Source organism: Salvelinus namaycush, chromosome 1 (genome assembly GCF_016432855.1).
Source record: "Salvelinus namaycush isolate Seneca chromosome 1, SaNama_1.0, whole genome shotgun sequence".
Lineage (NCBI taxonomy): Eukaryota > Metazoa > Chordata > Actinopteri > Salmoniformes > Salmonidae > Salvelinus > Salvelinus namaycush.
This window is the reverse complement of record NC_052307.1, coordinates 15391186-15413670: the sequence shown is the minus strand read 5'-3', so window position 1 is coordinate 15413670 and position 22485 is coordinate 15391186. Positions and strand designations below refer to the sequence as shown.

Below are 22485 nucleotides of genomic sequence, written 5' to 3'. Positions count from 1 at the left end.
TATGATTATGGTGGTCATAATGCTTCTTGACAGAGTCATAAAGTGTTTTTTCTTAGTCCAAGTAAAGTGACACAGGATGGTCCTAATTCTTGACAGTGTCTTAAAGTGTATTTTCTACATGTTTTTTAATGAAAGAAACATGACTGTGAAGAATTCATTACAACAACAACAAAGGAATTAAGAAACAAACTTTCAGACGAAAGGAAACTTATTTGCAGGGAAAAAACACATTTGAATAAATGTGGGGTTGACACTCTTATCTAGGTGTCATAACCAGCCATAAAAAAGCACAATATATCTCACAACAGGTGTAAATATATGGGTCATGACAGTGTTATGACCATATTATGACAGATTATGACAAGTTATGTCAACTGTTGTGACATTATGACATGGTTATGACCGTGTCATAATGTGTTAGGACGCTGGGTGTCAAGTAAAGAGTTATCAAAATTTCAATTATGCCTAGAGATAACCTCAACAGATTGAACAGAGTGGATTTCTAAGAGTTGTTCCATTACCAGAGGCACACAATGTCCTAATTGGAAACAGCCATCTGACTGAGCTGCTGTGTGTGTTCCCAAATAATTGGCCACAGGAGACAGTGGATCCAAGGGACTTGCAGAATCCATGTCAATGAAAAAGTTGAGGTCATCGATGAACCATAACCTTAGACTTCAGGACTGCTAGTCGATTGTTTTGGTACACTGGATAACTTATACTTAACTTACATTTTTGCTTCAGATAACTTATATTTGGGACCATGGTTGGCAAGCAGGGGAGGCAATGGAGGTCGATGTGCAAAGGCCTTGTCCTGGGTACCCTACTCACTAGCTGTATGATCCTGCTCTACTGCCTTTCTGCTCCACAGGCCCACTTCAACCTGCCTGAGTAAGCCTCATCCATACTCTTCTTACTGGGGGGGATGTTGGTGCAATGGTTGGGCATCCTTTGAAGTCTATATTGCATCAACAACATCCAGTAGCAATATACATGTACAGTGGGGAGAACAAGTATTTGATACACTGCTGATTTTGTAGGTTTTCCTACTTACAAAGCATGTAGAGGTCTGTAATTTTTATCATAGGTACACATCAACTGTGAGAGACGGAATCTAAAACAAAATTCCAGAAAATCACATTGTATGAAGTAATTAATTTGCATTTTATTGCATGACATAAGTATTTGATTACCTAGCAACCAGTAAGAATTCCGGCTCTCACAGACCTGTTAGTTTTTCTTTAAGAAGCCCTCCTGTTCTCCACAATGACCTGAAGAGAGCTGGGACCACAGTCTCAAAGAAAACCATTAGTAACACACTACGCCGTCATGGATTAAAATCCTGCAGCACACGCAAGGTCCCCCTGCTCAAGCCAGTGCATGTCCAGGCCCGTCTGAAGTTTGCCAATGACCATCTGGATGATCCAGAGGAGGAATGGGAGAAGGTCATGTGGTCTGATGAGACAAAAATAGAGCTTTTTGGTCTAAACTCCACTCGCCGTGTTTGGAGGAAGAAGAAGGATGAGTACAACCCCAAGAACACCATCCCAACCGTGAAGCATGGAGGTGGAAACATCATTCTTTGGGGATGCTTTTCTGCAAAGGGGACAGGACGACTGCACCGTATTGAGAGGAGGATGGATGGGGCCATGTATCGCGAGATCTTGGCCAACAACCTCCTTCCCTCAGTAAGAGCATTGAAGATGGGTCGTGGCTGGGTCTTCCAACATGACAACGACCCGAAACACACAGCCAGGGCAACTAAGGAGTGGCTCCATAAGAAGCATCTCAAGTCCTGGAGTGGCCTAGCCAGTCTCCAGACCTGAACCCAATAGATAATCTTTGGAGGGAGCTGAAAGTCCGTATTGCCCAGCGACAGCCCCGAAACCTGAAGGATCTGGAGAAGGTCTGTATGGAGGAGTGGGCCAAAATCCCTGCTGCAGTGTGTGCAAACCTGGTCAAGAACTACAGGAAACGTATGATCTCTGTAATTGCAAACAAAGGTTTCTGTACCAAATATTAAGTTCTGCTTTTCTGATGTATCAAATACTTATGTCATGCAATAAAATGCAAATTAATTACTTAAAAATCATACAATGTGATTTTCTGGATTTTTGTTTTAGATTCCGTCTCTCACAGTTGAAGTGTACCTATGATAAAAATTACAGACCTCTACATGCTTTGTTAGTAGGAAAACCTGCAAAATCGGCCGTGTATCAAATACTTGTTCTCCCCACTGTATATGATATAGCCCACAGATGATACAGATACTTTTATTTGCCATATGAATGATGGTAGTACGCTACTGTACTATGAGAGGAAAAATTTGTTTTTCAGTCTTCTATAACATTGCATGATGGTAAATCAGTCTATAACATTGGTAATTTGATAATGTGTTGTATTTGTACGCGTGCTCTCCATAGGGGTCCAGTGCCTTACTCCTGTTCCCATCGACCTGCTCAAGCCCACGCCAGACTTATCAAAAACAGCTCCCACCATGCACCGGGGCAGACAGGCATCTGCACTCCCAAAGTGGACATCATGTTCATGAAAACCCACAAGACAGCCAGCAGCACACTCCTCAACATCCTCTTCCGATTTGGAGAGAAGCACCGGCTCAAGTTTGCCTTCCCAAACAGCCGTAACGACTTCTTCTACCCCTACCCATTCCAGCGCTCCCAGGTCAAGGACTACAGGCCTGGCATGTGCTTCAATATCATCTGCAACCACATGCGCTTCAACGCACCTGAGGTGGCCAAGGTGCTCCCTACAGACACCTCCTACATCACCATCCTCAGAGACCCGGCTGAGCTCTTTGAATCCTCCTTCCACTACTTTGGCCGCCTGGTGCCCATGACCTGGAAAATACCAGGCGAGGACAAGGTGGGGGAGTTCCTGCGCGACCCCCGCCACTACTTTGACCCCAATGGCTTCAACTCCTTCTACCTCAAGAATCTGCTGTTCTTCGACTTTGGGCAGGACAACACTCTGGAGCTGGGCGACCCGCGGGTAGAGGAAGGCATCCGGGCCATCGCAGGCCACTTCCAGCTGGTCATGCTGGTGGAGCACTTTGACGAGTCCCTCATGCTGCTCAAGGACGCCCTCTGCTGGGAGATGGAAGACCTGCTCTTCTTCAAGCTCAACGCCCGGAAGGGCTCCACCGTGTCTAAACTGACCCCGGAGCTGAGGGCCAAGGCCCTGGAGTGGAACGCCGTGGACTGGAGGCTTTACCAACACTTTAACGTCACCTTCTGGAGGAAGGTGGAGGCATACGGACGCCAGCGAATGGCCGACGATGTGGCGGAGCTCCAGAGGAGGAACGCAGTGATGGCGGCAGTCTGTATCGAGGGAGGCCATGCTGTGGATGCAGGGAGCATCCAGGAGACAGCCATGCAGCCCTGGCAGCCCATCGGGGAGAAGTCAATCATGGGCTACAACCTGAAAAATAATGTGGACAAGGCCCACCGCAAGCTGTGCCTTAAGATGCTCACCCCAGAGCTGCAGTACCTGACAGAGCTGGGGGTCAACCTTTGGATCACTAAACTGTGGGGTCATGTGAGAGACGTGATCAACTGGTGACTAGAGGGTGATTAGAGAGACACGAGCGAGAGGGGCCAAGAGAGCGCAGCTGTGGGTGTGTGCCTGCTTGTGTGAGAGCCCCTATTGGATTGCATAGCCTCCCAGGCCTGAATGCCTGCAGAAGATCATAAGGGGTTTGGTTTTGCATAGCCTCCTCAATCATGGCATGATGAACTCTTCCTCTGTGTCAGCAGTATTGACTTGTTTGCCTTAAATACAGTACATGTTTGCAGTATGTAATGTACCTGATAGGTGCTTGAGAACCGCAACGTTTGCGTTAGAATCTGAAGATAAGCATAAGCATCCCTCTTTAAAATGTATGTGTTTATAGGTATAGTATACTGAATACCCTTTATACCCTCAGCCCTGCCAATCTTAGAGTATTTTTGAAATAAAGACTAAATTAAAAAGATGTCTGTTGATTTGATTTATCAAGGTTGTTCGCAAAGTTAATAGTTAAAAAATGATGTCTTGATGTGCATTTTGCTTTACTTTTCAAGACGTATATCTAGAAATCACATCATCTCAATTTTACACCCACTTTAGAAGTCATGTTTGTAACAACATAATTGTAATAACACCAGGTCATGTAATAACTTTTAATATTGTACTACTTTACACCCACTTTAGAAGTCATGCTTGTAACAACAGATAATTGTAATAACACCATGTCATGTAATAACTTTTAATAATGTACTACTTTTTCTGGATTATGTTATAAATCGCCAGATAACGTAATTGTTGAACAGATAACATAATACCTTTTTCTTGATAACATAATAATATTACATTTTTCTGTGATTATTCTGTGAATAAAAAAGTAGTAGACCAATTCGTAGAACATTTGTAGAAAAAAGATCAGAAATAGGCTGCCTGTGTTAACGCAGTCCATGTGATTCAGTTAAACCGGCAGCATGCCGACCTTACCCTGTCTCTGTCTCCCAAACAGGAGTATGTAGCTTGGTCTTGGTGGGATAGCTCAGCGCATCGGCTCTTTTCTATCCATTGCTTCTGTCTTTGATTGGTCGGCTTCGGGGAGGAGGAGGAGCGTGGTTGGCAAGGGAAATAGGTGTGGGCAATAAGTAACTAAAAGACATAGAAGAGTATAGAATAACATGAAAGGTAGAAATATAAGATGTTTTTTCCTTGTTCTTTATTTTCTTCATTTATTTAAAGGTTTCGGGCTACTACCCCGTTGGGTGTGATTTGTCTTGCTTCTTGTTTTGTTTCTTTTCTTCTTGATGGGTATCATTTGGCTTTACATGTGTTGAGTTTAAGGCTAAGTGTTTAGATCTGAGCCTGGGTCCAGGAAGGGGTCAGGTGGGGGCTTGGATAGGAACCTTGTTTTGGGTACGGGGGTTTGGGTATGGACTCGATTTAGGGTAACTAAGGGGTATAGTTGTGTAGTTTTCTTTTAGGACAGGTGTCCAGTAGGGTGGAGAGAGGAGTGTCCTTGTAATGAATGCTTCTTCAACTGTTTTCGTTAGTGATAGGTTATATTTTGCCTTCGAAATGTATTGTTTTCCTAACAGGTCCAGGCATTCAGTGATGGTTTTCATGCCAGAGATATCATGGAGGTAGGTAACAGTTAAGTTGCTTGGGAGGTGGTAGACTGTTCTGCATGACTTGTAGTTTGTTTGTTTTTGAGTTTGGCTGATGACATTACCCAGGCTGGGGTGGAGTACTCGAAAACAGGCCTGATGTAGCTCCAGTACACTTTCAGTAATGTAGTTGGAGCTGCTCCGGTACTCCTCCCACACAGGGTTTTTAGATGTTTTATTCTTATTTTTCTTTCTGTTTCGAGGTTTTGAATGTGTATTATCCATTTCATATTTTGCTGAAATGTCACCCCCAGGAACTTAGCATTTTTTTCTGTCTTTAGGTTTTGTCTTTAAAGGTGTTTAAACGGTATAATTGATCAATGCACCATCATACCAGGTCATTTAATGCTTAAAAACAAAAAAATTATGAATAAGATATTTGGCTACAGACGTGCCATTTCTTACCGATATCTACAGCTTTGGTCCAAAAACAAATCTTGTGAAATTACTTCAACACATACTGGCTAAGCTAACAAGTGGCTAGCTTAGCTAACAAACTAGCTACGTTTGTTGCGGTGTGCATGACCAGAATGACACATCAATGAACCACCAAAGGCACACCCCATTTCTGTTCGAAAATTTAGAAAGAGGGGTTGGACAGTTTTTTGTGCCAATAGTAGACCTTTAAAGTCCAGGTAGCAGATAATGGACACGAAGGGTGGGTTGCACCAACATGGATTAACTCTTAAACTGGGTTAAATCAAGGTTTATCTATTAATCTTGTTGCACCAAATATTAAACCTAGTTTAAAATTAATCCAAGTTAAATTAAATACTTCCTCTAATCGAAGTTTACTTTTCACTTTAAACTTAGATTAATTTTAAGCCTGTTGCTCAATTAATTAAAAAAGATATATAAACAATTAATTAAAAAAGATATATAAACTAAGCTTGGAGGTTAATTCTAAACTGCCACTTGAGATGGTTTAACTGGTAAAATAGCAGCATATCTACTGTGGAGAGACCAAAACAAGTTCCTCTGTCACGTCGGTATAAAGGGTCGGGAGACAGGCGCAGGAATGCGTAATAGTTTTTTTTATTATACCCAAATTACAGCATGCTGTGTAAAGGCAAGGGGACGAAGACCAAACAAACACTATACAAAACACAGGGTAGAAACCCAAATAAAAGAGCGAGGACTACCTCGAATAAATAACACAAGCGCACAATGATTAACACACGGGATGAGACCCGTAATAACGACAGGACACTGGTAAACCAAGGACCCACTTATACAATTACTAATAACTGGGAATAGGGGCCAGGTGTGCGTAATGAAAGTTCTGGAGGGATCCGTGACATCCTCAGAGAATAATTAGAGACAAGTTGAATCCTGTTGAGTTTTATGATAATTAACTTATTATTAGTAGGCTATTTACGTGCCCATTTTGTACAACAATTGAATTGGGGCTTATGATATGCCCAACCTTGGTACGAAGTATGATGTTATGTAAGTTTTAACGTGCATTATAGGCATTGATATTTACCAGTTATTTATGCTTACTAAATATTTGTGGGTCAAGTTGTCCGTCGTCATCATAAGGGTTATGGAGAGGGGCAAACTATTGGGGAATCATCTCGCATATCTTTTGGGTGATAGGATCAATTCCCTTGGACGGAGGCCCCCCTCCGATTTGGGTCCCTCTTCTCTTTAATCCGTGTTGATCCATTACATTTGTCGCATAAAATGGCCCAGGCAGTCGTGTTGTCTGACTTTTTATCCTTCAGTACGTTACTAAATTCCTCCATCAGCTCCGACAAGAGTTTTTTTTTCATAAGCAGAGACATTTTAACTTATTTGACGTGGCATGATCAGGTGGCTAGTGGACAAATAACAAAATGGCTAAATAACATTAAGTAATGACAATAATAAATCATATTGTATGCTAGCTAGCTTGGTTTATAAACTAGCTAGCTACAATATCTAACGTTAGCTAACAGATTAGTTTTCTGTCTAGTACTGGCAAATAACGGATTTTAATTTCAAATCAACCAACCCATGAGAACCTTTCACGATGGAGTTGCAGTAGTTCTAACCTAATATTGTTATTAAGGAAGAGCAACTTTGTGGCCTCATTTGTCAGGTAGGCTAGCTACTAAGTTTCAACTCACGAGATACCTCATGTATTGGTATAACATGTCACTAGTCATAGTTTAAAACCATTAATCGTAGATTTACTTATCCAGATTTAAAATTAAGCGGTGCAACACGTCTCTGAATAATTATAAACCTAGATTTACAAAACCTAGATTAGCTCTAATTGTAGATTAATTTAAACCATATTGGTGCAACCCACCCATTGTCTTTTGTTTGGAAAGCACCTGATTACGTTTAGAAGTAGGCCTATAGGCTACCTGGCATGCGCGCAAATGTAGGCATATATATGTGCCCATTTGGTGATCTGACAGTATTTCTGATTTGGCTTAACTCACCACCACTAATGAGCTGTGGAGCTTCTCAAAGTAATGTTTTCTTCACCTGTTGTGGAAATTCTAACCAACTGTGAGAAACTTTGTAATTTCTTCAAACAATCAATCTTCATTATAAGATTTGCAAAAATGGAGCAGTTTAACGATCGCACAACAGGTGCAACAGTCAAGAGCCCATCAAACAAGTGTCGGGTCTCAGCCTTTATATGAAAGTTCATTCAATAACTTAAGATACGCTACATACTTGTATGCTGTAGCCTAGTGGAGACCAATATCTATCTTGTGTTATTAAGCTATATAAAACTGTTGTTGATGTGTATAGCTGCATTTCAGATACATTTTTGTACATTTGAATGTTGCAGTAATAGGACCTAGGCCTACAGCGTTTGAGCGATCGTGAGAGAACATTATTTTAGATAGCAAGCCCTGATCCCAATGACTCGACTTCCCCCGCATTCACAGCATTTGTTTGTTGTATTACCGGCTCAAAATGACCAGAAGCAAAAAACTTTATTTTGAGCCTGTACATTTTTTTTTCTTTTGAGCCTGTAATCGAAACCACAAATGCTGATGCTCCAGATACTCAACTAATCTAAAGAAGGACAGTTTTATTGCTTCTTTAATCAGAACAACAGTTTTCAGCTGTGCTAACATATTTGCAAAAGGGTTTTCTAATGATCAATTAGCCTTTTAAAATTATAAACTTCGATTAGCTAACACAATGTGCCATTGAAACACAGGAGTGATGGTTGCTGATAATGGGCCTCTGTACCCCTATGCAGATATTCCATTTAAAATATCTGCCATTTCCAGCTACAATAGTCATTTACAACATTAACAATGTCAACACTGTATTTCTGATCAATTTGATGTTATTTAAATGGGCAAAAAAAGTGATTTTCTTTAAAAAAAACAAGGACAAGTGACCTGAAACTTTTGAATGGTAGTGTAGGTCCTGGATTGCAGGAAGCTTCGCCCCATCTACTGGGCCGTACACACTACACTCTGTACGGTCAGATGCCGAGCAGTTGCCATACCAGGCAGTGATGCAACCGGTCAGGATGCTCTCGATGGTGCAGCTGTAAAACTTTTTGAGGATCTGGGCACCCATGCCAAATCTTTTCAGTCTCCTGAAGGGGAAAAGGTTTTGTCGTGCCATCTTCACGACTGTCTTGGTGTGTTTTGTCCATGATAGATCGTTGGTGATGTGGACACCAAGGAACTTGAAACTCTCGACCTGCTCCACTACAGCCCCATTGATGTTAATGGGGGCCTGTTCGGCCCTCCTTTTCCTGTAATCCATGATCAGCTCCTTTGTCTTGATCACATTGAGAAAGAGGTTGTTGTCCTGGCATCACACTGCCAGTTCTCTGACCTCCTCCCTATAGGCTCTCATCGTTGTTGGTGATCAGGCCTACCACTGTTGTGTCGTCAGCAAACTTAATGATGGTGTTGGAGTCCAGTGATTTTTCCATAGAAAATAGATGCAACAATTCCCTGCTATTGAATCAAACTAGTCTACTCCGGGCCATCAGTAGGCAGGTTTCCATTGACCCAGGTTTATTCAACAAAAGCAATGTTGCAAAAAATAATAATTGTGACATGTGTAAAGGAAATGGCAGATGTAGGACAAATTTTCTAAAGATCAAAAACATTTGATCAGTTCCACAGGGGTGGATTTTTCTTTTGTCAAACTTTCTTTATTGCAACAAGTGATGATGGAAACGGTGTTTTTCAAATGAATGATGATTGCCAAATATTTTTTGAAGGTTACACGGGGCACGGATGTCATCGCGTAACTATAAGATCCACTCCAAATGTAATTCTAAAAGCCTACTGGTTTGCAAAATCCTTAAAAAATATATAAATAATGTTTCTTTGCAGGACAATGATGGCTCTGACTTTCAAGAATTCCTGAATTGCTTCGCCTTGCTTTTATGGTTGGCTGGCAAGTTTCCTCATCCAATTATCTACAGGAGTGCAAGTTTTACCATGGCACGGACCGTGGTGATACGTTGTCACGAGAATCAGTGGCATGTATTCAAAAAATGTACCAAGAAAAAAACATAAAATAATGTAGCTTTTGGCATTGACTGCAAGGGATGCCAATTTGGCCTCCCTTGATAAAATAGTATACAATAATAGCCATTCAGCATTGAGCTTAATTGAGTGAGCTCAACTGTGAATGGTCCTGGTGCATCAAAAAAAAGTGTCAAGTTTGGCCAGTTTGGATTTGGCTTCACACCAATCATATCGAGAGCAAAACGTAATTGACAGAAAAATCTTGAATTGTTGCATCTTGTTGTGTTATTGTCCTCCGGTGGCTAGCTAGCTAGTTAAAATGGTCCCTTTCCTAAATTAGCCATTGTTGGAGATAGGGATTTGGATTTGTGGATTTACTTAATTCTCTGTACTATCCAATGATTATAACGGCGATTATGATCCAACCATAAGAGGATGGAAGTTCAATATGTAGCTAGCTGTAGTAGGCTAATGTTAACTACCTGGCCTGGCGCATTGTTGCCCATGAAAGTAAGTTAGGCTAGCGAGAAAGCATTTTAGCCAGGTAGCCTAGGACAACAACAACTAAAAACATGTACTGTATGACAGAGTCTAAGCATAGGTGATTTTATTATGTTGAAATGGTGCTGGAATAATGGAGGCAGCTCCTGTTTTCTTTGCGACTCGCAGTAACTCTCCGTGGTTCTAAATTAATAGTTGTTTAGTAGTCCAAAAATGTCAGAAACATTAACTTGCTTGACCATGCTGTAGGCCAAGTAACTGTTTGCTACATGCAATATGCTTTGTGGACTTCACTGGACAGAGGTTGCTCTCTGGTTTTGTGATGAAACAAAGATGTGGTTTACTTTATTCTGCCAGTTTGTCTATATATCATGGTGGCAAGGTATACGAACTAACAGGTTATAGAGCAAACAGCGCAATTATCACAACACATACTGTAGTTTGTAATATGACTTTTTTTCTGGCTTGGCTTCCCCAGTGATTTTACCCACGTACCAATACTGATGAGAATTATTAGGATATGGCAAATATTTGTCAGTTATTGCATTCTACCCATGCTGGCTTTCGGGGACTACCTGAGACATGAAACAGATAGGTGGGTGGGGGGGGGGGGGGGGGGGTATACAGGCTGTCACCAATTTATTAATGCTCAATTTGCCTAAATGGGTAATGGAAACACTTCAACCACTAAATTTTTATTCAACTCTGTAGTTTTTTGCTGATTTTTTTTTATATTGGTGTGACATCATTACTTCCAGCTGTTTTCATCGACAGAAGAGAGTTAAATAGAAACGTACCCTAGCAGGCAATTGTCACATCTCTTTTCTAGGCAAATTTTCTAAGTGTGGTCATAAAAAAATCACTGGACAAGCTAATTGAAACATAGCTATACTGAACAAAAATATAAAAGCAACATGGAACAATTTCAAAGATTTTACTGAGTTACAGTTCATATAAGGAAATCAGTCATGTGAAAACCATAGATTAGCGCCTAATGCATTTTTCACATGACTGGGAATACAAATATGCATATGTTGGTCACAGATGCCTTAGAAAAAGTAGGGGCGTTGATCAAAAAATCAGTCAATATCTGGTGTGATCACCATTTGCCTCATGCATATTTCCAAGATGGCGTAGCAGCAAGACGTGTTTGTTTTTGTCCCGTGTAAATATTCAACTTTTTTCGTTTTTCTGTATACATTTCAATATCTTTTTCCATTTTTGATTTTAAATATACCTTCCTGCAACCCACCTCAACCAACTTGGTACAGATCTGCTATTTAAAAAAATACATAATTCTTTACCTTATAACTGAAACCATCAGAAGCTAGCCTTCAGAAGCTAGCCAGCTAATTAGCTTCTAGCTCTTTAGTCATTGTTAGCCACTGCTAGTAGTCTTTACCTTTAGCACAGACACCAGCCACTTTAGCCCGGATAGCCCGGAAAATATCTGCCAGTCTGCACAGCGCGATATCAGCCCTGAGCATATCGGATTGCTTTTTTCCCCCCACTACATCACTTGATTCCTGCCGCAAACTCTGGACCATTACACGGGATCATCACAGCTAGCTAGCTGCTACCGAGTGGCTATCGTGGCTAACACCCTTGTCCAGAAGCAAGCACCAGTTAACCTCGAGCTAGGCCCATTCCCCAGGCTAGCAAACGAACTACACCAAGTACAATACCTCTCTTGCCAACTGGCCTGGACCCTTTGTCGACACGGAGCCCTGCCGATCCATCACGACTGGTCTACTGACATATTTCGGCCGATGTTCTCTCAACCGGCCCCTGCATCGTTGATGTCGGTGAGAACCCAGCTACTAGCCCCGGCCCGCTAACTCTCTAAGCGCTGTGTCTCCCGCTCGCCCAGCCTGTTTCGTCCATTGCTGCTTATTGGATCCTATGATCACTCGGCTACACAGCTGATGCCTACTGGACTGTTCATTAACACGGTACTTCATTTTGTTTATCTGTCGGCCCCAGCCTCGAACTCAGGCCCTGTGTGTAGCTAACTGACCCTCTCTGCCCATTCATCGCCATTTACCCGTTGTTGATGTCTTAGCTGTTTACCCATTGTTGTCTTAGCCCTCCCAATCAACACCTGTGATTGCTTTATGCCTCCCTCTAATGTCAATATGCCTTGTATACTGTTATTTAGGGTAGCTCTCATTGTTTTGCTTTACTGCAGAGCCCCTAGTCCTGCTCTACATGCCTCGGTTAGCTCCCTTGCCCTTGCCCCACTGAGGCTAGGAAACACTGTCGCCACCGATAAATCCACGATAATCGAGAATTTCAATAAGCATTTCTCTACGGCTGGCCACGCTTTCCACCTGGCGGGGACCAACCCCGGCCAACAGCTCTGCACCCCCCGCAGCAACTGGCCCAAACCCCCCCCGCTTCTCCTTCACCCAAATCCAGACAGCTGACGTCCTGAAAGAGATGCAGAATCTGGATCGCTACAAATCAGCTGGGCTAGACAATCTGGACCCTCCTAAAATTATCCGCCACCATTGTCGCAACCCCTATTACTAGTCTGTTCAACCTCTCTTTCGTATCATCTGAGATTCCTAAAGATTGGAAAGGGGTCTCGGTCATCCCCCTCTTCAAAGGGGGAGACACTCTAGCCCAAACTGTGACAGATCTATATCCATTCTGCCATGCCTTTCTAAAGTCTTTGAAAGCCAAGTGAACAAACAGATCACCGACCATCTCGAATCCCACTGTACCTTCTCTGCTATGCAATCCGGTTTCTGAGCTGGTTACGGGTGCACCTCAGCCACGCTCAAGGTCCTAAACGATATCATAACCATCATCGATAAAAAACAGTACTGTGCAGCTGTCTTCATTGACCTGGCCAAGGCTTTCGACTCTGTCAATCACCGTATTCTTATTGGCAGACTCAACAGCCTTGGTTTCTCTAATGACTGCCTCACCTTGTTCACTAACTACTTCTCAGATAGAGTTCAGTGTGTCAAATCGAAGGGCCTGTTGTCCGGACCTCTGGCAGTCTCTATGGGGATGCCACAGGGTTCAATTCTCGGGCCGACTCTTTTCTCTTTATATATCAATGATGTCGCTCTTGTTGCTGGTGATTCTTTGATCCACCTCTACGCAGACGACACCATTCTGTATCCATCTGGCCCTTCTTTGGACACTGTGTTAACAAACTTCCAAACAAGTTTCAATGCCATACAACACTCCTTCCGTGGCCTCCAACTGCTCTTAAACGCTAGTAAAACTAAATGCATGCTCTTCAACCGATTGCTGCCCGCACCCACCCGCCCGCCTAGCATAACTACTCTGGACGGTTCTGACTTAGAATATGTGGACAACTACCAATACCTAGGTGTCTGGCTAGACTGTAAACTCTCCTCTTAGACTCATATTAAGCATCTCCAATCCAAAATTAAATCTAGAATCAGCTTCCTATTTCGCAACAAAGCATCCTTCACTCATGCTGCCAAACATATCCTCGTAAAACGGACTATCCTGACGATCTTTGACTTCGGCGATGTCATTTACAAAATAGCCTCCAACACTCTACTCAGCAAATTGGATGCAGTCTATCACAGTGCCATCCGTTTTCTCACCAAAGCCCCATATACTACCCACCATTGCGACCTGTATGCTCTCATTGGCTGGTCCTCGCTACATATTCATTGCCATACCCACTGGCTCCAGCTCATCTATAAGGCGGAGCTTTACCTAGCAAAGACTTATCTCAGCTCACTGGTCACCATAGCAACACTCACCTGTAGCACGCGCCCCAGCAGGTATATCTCACTGGTCATCCCCAAAGCCAACACCTCTTTGGCTGCCTTTCCTTCCAGTTCTCTGCTGCCAATGACTGGAACGAATTGCAAAAATCACTGAAGTTGGAGACTTATATCTCCCTCACTAACTTCAAGCATCGACTGTCGGAGCATCTTACCGATCGCTGCAGCTGTACACAGCCCATCTGTAAATAACCCATCCAACCAACTATCTACCTTATCCCCATATTTGTTTTCTGTTTTTTTCTGCTCTTTTGCACACCAGTATTTTTACTTGCACATCCTCATCTGCACATCTATCACTCCAGTGTCAATTGCTAAATTGTAATTATTTCACCACTATGGCCTATTTATTGCCTTACCTCCTTGCTTCATTTGCACACACTATATATAGATTTTCTATTGTGTTATTGACTGTATGTTTGTTTATCCCATGTGTAACTGTGTTGTTGTTTTTGTCACACTGCTTTGCTTTATCTTGGCCAGGTTGCAGTTGTAAATGAGAATATAACCAGGCCTAGCTTGGTTAAATAAAGGTGAAAAAATAAATGCAGTGCGATACATCTCCTTCGCATAGAGTTGATCAGGCTGTTGATTGTGGCCTGTGCAATGTTGTCCCACTTCTCTTCAATGGCTGTGGGAAGTTGCTGGATATTGGTGGGAACTGGAACACGCTGTCGTACACGTTGATCCAGAGCATCCCAAACATGCTCAATGGGTGACATATGTCTGGTGAGTATGCAGGCCATGAAGAACAGGGACATTTTCAGCTTCCAGGAATTGTGTACAGATCCTTGCGACATGGGGCCTTGCATTATCATACTGGAACATGAGGTTGTCATGACTGTCCATGAGAATCCAAATAGGTCAGATCAGGTTTGCAATGAATAACTTCAATCAGACCCCCTTTCACCCATAGAGGGGGGAGAAAAGAACTAGTGGGGATTGACACTCGTGTCCTGTTGTAAATCAAGGGAGAAGATCCAGGCCTGTGCTCTCCAAATTGTCTCAAAATGCATTTTTGCCGCTGAAACTCTAACACGTTCAAAAGCGAATACTGGAACAATATTTCTAACGTGGGGAATGGTCAGAGGCGATTTATAGAACACTGTCATTTTGTTTGTTATTTTGGGATGTCATTCAAAATGTTATAAAGGATATACTGTAACTTGGTAAGTATACCCACTACGTGGATGAAGTTTCTATACTATGGGTTGTGCATGTATTATAGAAAATTATGAGTGTTTTTGTTAAGAAAGGGATGTGATTTGAGAAGTTATAAGAGATCATTCTTTCCCATAACTTTGCACAGTGAGTAATCACCGCCCCGGAGTGAGGTCAGGGAGCATGCCAGCCTTCCGGAACCACTCCATTCGTGCGAAAGGTATAAATGATGGGTTGAACCAGAAAAAACGCAAAGAGGCAGCTACACGTATAAAATGGTTTGAACTTTGAATCTCAACACGAGGTGGAGATGGTAAAATCATCTCCCGGACGATCACTTGTACGGCTGATTAGCTGTCCTAAGTAAAGTATACGTTCTAAAGCGAATTTAAGTAAGACCATCCTGTTACTCTGCTCAAACAATCATATCACACTACTTTCATTACCCCATTGGGAAACCATCGATACAGCTGGCTAGCCTATCTTCAAAAAAGCATCTTCAAGAGCGAATGGAAGGAAAATCAACTCTGTAGTTCTGTTCAGGACTACACAACAAGTCACCGGATACCGGACAACTATGAAGAAGGACAACAGTAGAAGAGCTGTTGGAAACATTTCGGATAATCAGGGCCTTACAAGCGTGCCACGAAAAGGCCCACCCCCTTTCCAAGGCTGCCCCGTTGACCGAGAGATCCCCGGGGAACCCAAGCATTTCACGTAAAAACATAAATAATTTCTTGCTCAAACCGGGCGGCGGTTCGAGTGTAAGATGTTGCAAAAGAACATGGCTGACGTTTTACATTATCCCAACCAATTGTGCTATTTTGTTAGTTTTTTTGCTTATTTTAACTTATTTTTTTTAACCTATTTTGTACATAATGTTGTTGCTACCGTCTCTTATGACCGGAAAGAACTTCTAGACATCAGAACAGCGATTACTCACCGTGGACTGGAAGAAACTTTCTCCTTTAACGAGTTTGAGGAGAAGGATATACTGCTTTCACTGGAACAGGTCCAGATCCCCGCCTTTTGCGTGAAGAATCGGGCAGCCTTCTGAGAATCCTCTAGGCGAGTGTGTAAACTCCCACTGCCATCCGTTCGTCTCGCTAACATGCAATCATTGGAAAATAAAATTGATGATATACGATTAAGATTATCCTACCAACGGGACATTAAAAACTGTAGTAACTTATGTTTCACCGAGACGTGGTTGAACGACGATACGGACAATATAGAGCTAGCAGGATTTTCCATGCACCGGCAGAACAGAGACGCTACCTCTGGTAGGACGAGGGGTGGGGTGTGTGTCTATTTGTCAATAACAGCTGGTGCGCAGTGTCTAATATTAAAGAAGTCTCGAGGTATTGCTCGCCTGAGGTAGAGTACCTTATGATAAGCTGTAGACCACACTATCTACCAAGAGAGTTCTCATCTATATTATTCGTAGCCGTCTATTTACCACCACAGAACGAAGCTGGCACTAAGACCGCTCTCAACCAACTCTATAAGGCCATAAGCAAAGAAGAAAATGCTCACCCAGAAGCGGCGCTCCTAGTGGCCGGGGACTTTAATGCAGGAAAACCAGCATGTCACATGTGCAACCAGGGGGGAAAAATCCTAGACCACCTTTACTCCACATACAGAGCTCTCTCCCGTCCTCCATTTGGCAAATCTGACCATAATTCTATCCTCCTGATTCCTGCTTACAAGCAAAAACTAAAGCAGGAAGTACCAGTGACTCGCTCAATATGGAAGTGGTCAGATAACGGGGATGCTACACTACAGGACTGTTTTGCTAGCACAGACTGGGATATGTTTTGGGATTCATCCAATGGCATTGAGGAGTACAACACCTCAGTCATCGGCTTCATCAATAAGTGCATCGACGACGCCGTCCCCACACATCCTGACAGACAACATCCACATCGAGCTAAAGGCCAGAGATGCCGCTTTCAAGGAGCAGGAGACTAATCTGGACGCTTATAAGAAATCCCGCTATGCCCTCAGAAGATCAAACAAGCAAAGCGTCAATACAGTATTAAGATTGAATACTACTACACCGGCTCTGACACACGTCGGATGTGGCACGGCTTGAAAACTATTACGGACTACAAAGGGAAACCCAGACGCGAGCTGCCCAGTGATGTGAGCCTACCAGACGAGCTAAATGTCTTTTATGCTCGCTTCGAGGCAAGCAACACTGAAGCATGCACGAGAGCACCAGCTGATCTGGATGACTGTGTGATAATGCTCTCTGTAGCCATTGTTAACAAAACCATTAAACAGGTCAACATTCACAAATCCGCTGGGCCAGACGGATTACCAGGATGTGTACTCAAAGCATGCGCGGACCAACTGTCAAGTGTCTTCACTGACATTTTCAACCTCTCCCTGACCGAGTCTGTAATACCTACATGTTTCAAGCAGACCACCATAGTCCTTGTGCCCAAGTAAGCGAAGGTAAACTGACTAAATGATTACCGCCCCGTAGCACTCACGTCAGTAGCCATGAAGTGCTTTGAAAGGCTGGTCATGGCTCACATCAACATCATCCTCCCGGACACCCTAGACCCATTCCAATTCGCATATCTCCCCAACAGATCCACAGATGACGCAATCTCAATCGCACTCCACACTGCCCTTTCTCACCTGGACAAAAGGAACACCCATGTGAGAATGCTGTTCATTGACTATAGCTCAGAGTTCAACACCATAGTGCCCACGAAGCTCATCACAAAGCTAAGGACTCTGGGACTAAACACCTCCCTCTGCAACTGGATCCCGGACTTCCTGACGGGCCACGCCCAGGTGGTAAGAGTAGGCAACAACACGTCTGCCACGCTGATCCTCAACACTGGGGCCCCTCAGGTGTGCACTGAAAGAATCAATGGAATATTTTGATGTGGGCAGAACGCATCGGAGTAGGATTCTTTTGCATTGACACGCATGACTCACCCCATACTCTACACAGACCTGTTCGGCATAACCAATCAGAGATGCAGTAGGCCTATATGCAAATAGACCATTGCCATATATGGATCTGTGCCATTTACTTTGAAGAGGACTGTTGTTTACACTACAGCATGAGCTGTAGTGAGTAGATGCGCTTGTTTTGAGATCAATGCGAGAGCTGCATGTAGCCATGCGTGCACATTTTGTCCATATCCGTTGCTCGTTAGTGAGTTATTAGCCCAGTTATAGATAATTTGTAGTCAGCAATAAGGGAGTGATTGCTTCCTACAAGAGCACAAAACGTGTACATTTCTAGACATCTTTGAAAAGCAAGTCAGGTAAATAGCTTTTTTTTGTCTTAAAGGGGCAGTGTATTATTTTTCCCATAATAATGGTATGGGAATAATAATAAATGTTAGTTTGTAAAGTGGTTTCTTGCATCAAACAACACAACATTTTCACTCACCTCCTTGCCTGAAGGACAAGTGTATATGGGTCGCTCCTCTTTTCAGTTCGCTGTAACTAGCAACTGGAACAAGCTGCAAAAAACACTCAAACTGGACAGTTTTATCTCCATCTCGTCATTCAAAGACTCAATCATGGACACTCTTACTCAGTTGTGGCTGCTTCGCGTGATGTATTGTTGTCTCTACCTTCTTGCATACAGCTGTTGTCTGTGCCTAATAATGTTTGTACCATGTTTTGTGCTGCTACCATGTTGTGTTTCTACCATGTTGTTGTCATGTGGTGTTGCTACCATGCTGTGTTATCATATGTTGCTGCCATGCTACGTTGTTGTCTTAGGTCTCTCTTTATGTAGTGTTGTGGTGTCTCTCTTGTTGTGATGTGTGTTTTGTAGTATATTTGTATTTTTAGTCCCAGCCCGTCCCCGCAGGAGGCCTTTTGGTAGGCCGTCATTGTAAATAAGAATTTGTTCTTAACTGACTTGCCTAGTTAAATAAATTAAATCAAAATACGTCTAAAAAATTCTCATGGACTGTAGACCTACATTGAACACCACACATTGGCTGCTACTGTAGGCTGAATGATATAACAGCTATTTCCATGTTAGAATATTATGGGATGCATTTTCTCCATTGTTATTTATGGTAGGCCACTCTGGTAGGCCGTCATTATAAGCAAATAGCCACAGTAGCCTACTTGGCCACTGTTAAAACTGTAACTTAAAGCAGGTACAGCCTCAGTGTTCACAGTAAACGTATGTTGGAAGTTTTAACAACATTCAAGTTTGCGCTCAGTGCCGAAAAAAAATAGAGGGAACATTGTCGCAACCTATCATTGGTTATTATCAATGCATGTTTACTGTTTTAGGTGGATGACTATTTAGAGCTTAAATACATATTTATCCTTACATCATTACAATCAAATTACATAGGCCTACATATGATCCTAATTTATAACAAAAATAAATGAAATATCCTGCTTGTGACAATATAGCTAATGTATTTATCTAGATGTTACTGTAATGTTGCGGCCCATGTTATAGTCTACAATTTGTCTTGTCTGTAATATTGTTGCCACCAAACAAATTCACATTTGTTGATTGTCTAAGTGTGAAAAAAATTGTATACATATTGTAGGCTACACATGGGTTATTGAAGGGAACTTCTACACTGGCAATTTTAGAGGCTTAATCTGTGTCCGGGAAACCGGCCCTTAAAACCTCTACAGGATCAGAAAGGTCCCCCACGGGACGGTTGAGCTAACGTAGGGTAATGCGATTAGCATGAGGTTGTAAGTAACAAGAACATTTCCCAGGACATAGACATATCTGATATTGGCAGAAAGCTTATGTAACCGGTGTGAAATGGCTAGCTAGTTAGCGGGGTGCGCGCTAGTAGCATTTCAATTGGTGACGTCACTCGCTCTGAGACCTTGAAGTAGTTGTTCCCCTTGCTGCTTTTGTGGAGCAATGGGTAACGATGCTTCGAGGGTGATTTTTGTCTATGTGTGCAGAGGGTCCCTGGTTCGATCCCAGGTAGGTGCGAGGAGAGGGACAGAAGCAATACTGTTACACTTAAATTCGTGTTAATCTAACTGCACTGTCCAATTTACAGTAGCTATTACAGTGAAAGAATACCATGCTATTGTTTGAGGAGAGTGCACAGTTACGAACTTGAAAAGTTATTAATAAACCAATTAGGCACATTTGGGATGTCTTGATACAATTTTTTTTACAGAAATGTAATGGTTCATTGGATGGCCTTTCTCTTGCATTTCAAAGATGATGGTACAATTCTTTTTAAATAAAAGATGCATGGTTTGTTCTTTGTATTATCTTTTACCAGATCTAAAGTGTTATATTCTCCTACATTCATTTCACATTTCCACAAACTTCAAAATGTTTCCTTTCAAATGGTATCAAGAATATGCATATCCTTGCTTCAGGTCCTGAGCTACAGGCAGTTAGATTTGGGTATGTCATTTTATGCGAAAATTGAAAAAAGGGGGCGGATCCTTGAGCAAGTACTGTGAGTACATGGGAAAATAGCTACAAATGCATAGGAAAGCAAATGCTGATGTCATTTACTAGTTCCCATACTGACAGACACCTCGTTAAGTTCGCTGATGACACTGCCTTGATCAGCCTGTTGCATGATGACGAGGAACATCATGGCCCGGTCCTAGATGACTTTGTAGAGTGGTGTGAGGAATCACACTTGGTCCTCAATACTAACAAGACCAAAGAGATGTGCATAGACTTCAGGAAGCGTACAACACCTACCTCTGTAACATCTATCAGAGGCCAGAATATAGAAATTGTAGGGGAATATAAATATCTGGGTGTCTTTTTGGACAGTAAGCTTCAGTGGAGTAAATGTACAGACCAGATCTACAAAAAGAGCCAACAGAGACTGTACTTTCTAAAAAAGTTGGGTTCTTTTAATATAGACTGTACTATATTGACTCTGTTTTACAAATCCTTTATTGAGAGTATTTTAACTTTTTGTATTGTTTGTTGGTTTGGCAATGCCACTGTCAGTCAGAGAAACATGCTGAGAAGGATTATTACCACAGCAAGTAAGGTACTTGGAGTCAAACAGACAGGCCTGGATGAGATCTTTAAGGTCAGGGCCCTCCGTAAGGCTCACAAAATCATTTTAGACCCAAGTCCCCCCCTGTACCTGGACTTTGAATTACTCCCCTCTGGGCGCAGGTATAGGGCACCCCTCAGCAGGAAAAATAGAACGAGACAAATCATTTGTGCCAGGTGTGATATCCCTCTTAAATAGCTCGGGCAAATGTTCCCATTGACCCCGTAAGGCCAGCAGGCTAGTCTTTGTTTTAAATGTTTTAAATGTTTTATTTCTTATTTCTTACTATTATTATTTTTTTTATTGGTGCGTGACTGTTATTGAAAGTTGTATTGTCAATCTTGTTTTGTATTTAACGCCACTAAATGTGTACATGACACTGCAACAAAATTTCCCCATGGGGACAATAAAGTAAGTAAGTAAGTAAGTAAGTAAGAGCCAAGATCACCAACAACCTCTTCCAGTTAAAGTTCAAGGGACACATGTAAGTCAGAGCATACCAAGTAAGCCAGAGAAGACTGAAGGTTTATATAGCTTTGAGAAGACTGAAGGTTTATATAGCTTTAAGAAGACTGAAGGTTTATATAGCTTTAAGAAGACTGAAGGTTTACATCGCTATAAGAAGATTAAAGGTTTAAATAGCCTTAAGAAGACTGAAAGTTTATATAGCCTTAAGGATACTGAAGATTTATATAGCCTTAAGAAGAATGAATGTTTATGTAGCCTTAAGAAGAATGAAGGTTTATGTAGCTTTAAGAAGACTAAAGGTTTATATAGCCTTAAGACTGAAGGTTTATATAACCTTAAGAAGAATGAAGGTTTATTTAGCCTTAAGAAGACTGAAGGTTTATATAACCTTAAGAAGACTGAAGGTTTAAATAGCCTTAAGAAGATTGAAGGTTTATATAGGCATTTTAAATGAGTAGACACAAAAGAGAGGTATTTAATGATGCTATGAAAGAAGTGATTGTGCTGATGATGTCCAAGGGTCAGATGACCGAGATCCTGTCTTGTTAAACGTCCTTTTCTGCCCAGGTGGACACACATCCTGACCGAACACCTGCATTCACCATATTGCTTAAATCTATAAATTCCTCTCAGATCTCCGGAAGTGCTTAAGGTGGAAGGGCTTAGGGGTTGGAATGTATTCTCTGTACCCCAAGAGCAGTTGTGGAAATGTGGCATGTTTGCATTGTCATATTTGTGGGTGTAGCCCTAATCTGATGTCAAAGAGGTACCTATTTGTCTGTGTTGGTCAGGCTGCCAATACCTGAGTTGCATAGCAAGCGTGAAAAAATATGGTAACTTTTAAATGCTCCCACAGTGATTCACTGAGACGTGTACATAACATACAACTTTGTCGCAATAAATCACTGCGAGAGTATCAGAGTTGTGGACATATCTTCAG

At 42.2% G+C, this 22485-nt stretch overlaps 1 protein-coding gene across 1 annotated transcript; it reads left to right on the top strand.

Moving 5' to 3' along the window:
• Positions 1-763: 763 nt before the first annotated feature.
• LOC120053998 (galactosylceramide sulfotransferase-like) lies at positions 764-3579 on the top strand. Its single transcript, XM_039001354.1, has 2 exons — positions 764-891; positions 2424-3579. Exons 1-2 carry the CDS (start codon positions 764-766, stop codon positions 3577-3579), a joined length of 1284 nt encoding a protein of 427 aa, XP_038857282.1.
• Positions 3580-22485: the final 18906 nt, after the last annotated feature.

Excerpts from the sequence above, each read along its gene's own strand:
- LOC120053998 (XM_039001354.1), top strand. The coding sequence starts at position 764 with ATGGTTGGCAAGCAGGGGAGGCAATGGAGGTCGATGTGCAAAGGCCTT. Across the intron at positions 892-2,423 it reads GCCCACTTCAACCTGCCTGA|GGGTCCAGTGCCTTACTCCT; the intron begins GTAAGCCTCATC and ends TGCTCTCCATAG.